The 2194-nt window shown below is 40.3% G+C and overlaps 1 protein-coding gene across 1 annotated transcript in view; it reads right to left on the bottom strand.

The window, feature by feature from the left end:
• The window catches only part of PIWIL2 (piwi-like RNA-mediated gene silencing 2), a 51307-nt gene that overhangs the window by 10711 nt on the left and 38402 nt on the right, over positions 1-2194 (bottom strand). Inside the window, exons 15-16 of the mRNA XM_011968847.1 lie at positions 2141-2194; positions 914-1102 (exon numbers count right to left, since the gene is read on the bottom strand). Coding sequence (XP_011824237.1) covers positions 914-1102; positions 2141-2194 — 243 coding nt within the window. The remainder of the gene's footprint in view (positions 1-913; positions 1103-2140) is intronic.

Below are 2194 nucleotides of genomic sequence, written 5' to 3'. Positions count from 1 at the left end.
CAGGTTGGAGTAAAGTGGCATGATCATAGCTCAATACAGCCTCAACCTCCCCAGGCTCAGGTGATTCTCCCACCTCAGCCTTCTGAGCAGCTGGTACTATAGGTGCATGCTACCCATGTAGAGACAGGGTTTCGCTATGTTGCCCAGGCTGGTCTCAAACTCCTGGGCTCAAGCAACCTGTTCGCCTCAGCATCCCAAAGTGCTGGAATTACAGGTGTGAGCCACTGTGCACCCAGCTGACCCTATCTCTTAAAAAAAATTTTTTAAAAAGAACTCTATGACGCCAAGACGACTGAATTCTAGGATTGAACTCACCAGAACAATTTACCAGAATCTTCAATTCAAGGGCTAATTACTGCCAAAAGCCTTCCCCTTGCTTTTTTCTCTCCCTATTCTCCTTGTTCTATTTTATTTACAAACAGGTAAGAACTGAAAAGCCTGAATAACTAAGTTGTGAGTGCTATGACCTGGCCACCTCTAGTGTTCCTGATCAGTCATCAGGACCTAATCAATGGGCCACCTGCCAAGTTCATCACCAGAGTAATTTTAATCTTGAACCACGCCAGACTGAGGCAGCTCAGCAGTGAATCGTGCAAGACGGCACCTAACCCAAGCAGCTGCTTTCTGAACACAACGTGTTCTATAGATAATGAACCACAGTTAAGTCAGCTATTCTCTCAGCCAGTTACGTGAGAAAAAGAACACTAGAGTGAGGGTGCCAACATAGAGTGAGAGAAGCAAAATTAACCAAAGGGCATAAAAAACACTTTTCAATCAGTGTTTCATGTGCACACAGGGAAGACAAGCTCTGGGGCATTATCAACAGCAGATGGATAACCATGGTAAGTTAAAATTAAGTATTTAAGTATTTTAAAACGGACATCCTATAAATGTATTTGAATTACATTTTTACCTCAGCTCCTAACATGGATTGAATGGTTCTGACATAGGTCTCTATCCGGTCATCCTTTAGTTCAACCCAGGCCGGTGGGCTCATATGCATGCCAATGGGGCCAGCTATCTTCTCCAACATGTTGACCAGTTCTCGAGCCTGATCCATTGCTCTCTTTGGGTAAAAAAGTGCCCAGAAATGCATGGGGATCTAGGAACAACCACAAGCTACTTTTAGTATTTCTCATAATTTAAACATCCCGATCTCACACTTAAGATTTCATTCTAGAGAATAAATTACTTTCACTCTGATTGCTTGAATCCTGTCTCATCTAACTCCTATTATTGACCTGAATGTACATAAGAAAACTGGTGTAGTCTCAAAATGGAACGTTATACACTAATGAGAATGGAAGAGCAACAACCACACCTAATAACAGGATGAAACTCACCAACACAAATTTAAGAAAAGAAGCCAGACATGGAAGAATATATAATCTATGATTCCATGTATATATAAAGTACAGAAATTGTTGAAACCAATCTGTGCTATGAGAAGTCAGGACAGTGGTTACACTGGGTGTGTGAGGGGTAAGGGACAGGCAGTAACTGGGAGAATGGAGGGGGCTTCTGGAGTGTTGGTAAAGTTCTGCTTCTCAACCCTTGGTGTTGATTACACAGGTGTATTTAATTAAAAAAAACTCATCAAGTTATACCTTTATAAGTGTGCTTTTCATTTATATTTCAATAAAACATTTAAAAACATGCATTTTATATATCTGTTTACATATATCTGGCTATGAAGTCCATGTTGGTTAAATATACAGAGAAGTAATTATACACCATATTGTACTTTGATACAAATAGCTAGTGTATTATTAGTTCCCTAGGTGAGGTACTGTTTTAATCTAATTTAATTTCTCTCATAGATACAAACACCCTCTAGATACTCCCAGCGAAAAAGAGGGGGAAAAGAGAAAGAAAGAAGGGAGAGTGGGTAACAGGTTAGCACTATGTGAATTACCATAGCAATTTACTTCCTTTTCCTAAGTTTGTGGTCAGGCAAAGGGCTTACCTCTAACAACTCATCAACTGCTCTGTTTGAAGGATCCCTGTTTAGTAGGTAATTCAGAAAGGGGATTCAATTGGCACTTTCTCTCAAAAAGAGGACTCTAGATCATTCCTGCTTCCTAATTTCCACACTTTGGGGAATACTGGTCCTCTCTTTATCACTTCAAAAATCACTTACAGTCAAGATGGAAGGGTCTCTGGTTACTTCCTTAACCCAGTTTAGTTCCTGAGA

This window comes from Mandrillus leucophaeus, unplaced genomic scaffold, assembly GCF_000951045.1.
Source record: "Mandrillus leucophaeus isolate KB7577 unplaced genomic scaffold, Mleu.le_1.0 Scaffold86, whole genome shotgun sequence".
Lineage (NCBI taxonomy): Eukaryota > Metazoa > Chordata > Mammalia > Primates > Cercopithecidae > Mandrillus > Mandrillus leucophaeus.
This window is presented reverse-complemented; position numbering and strand designations above follow the sequence as displayed.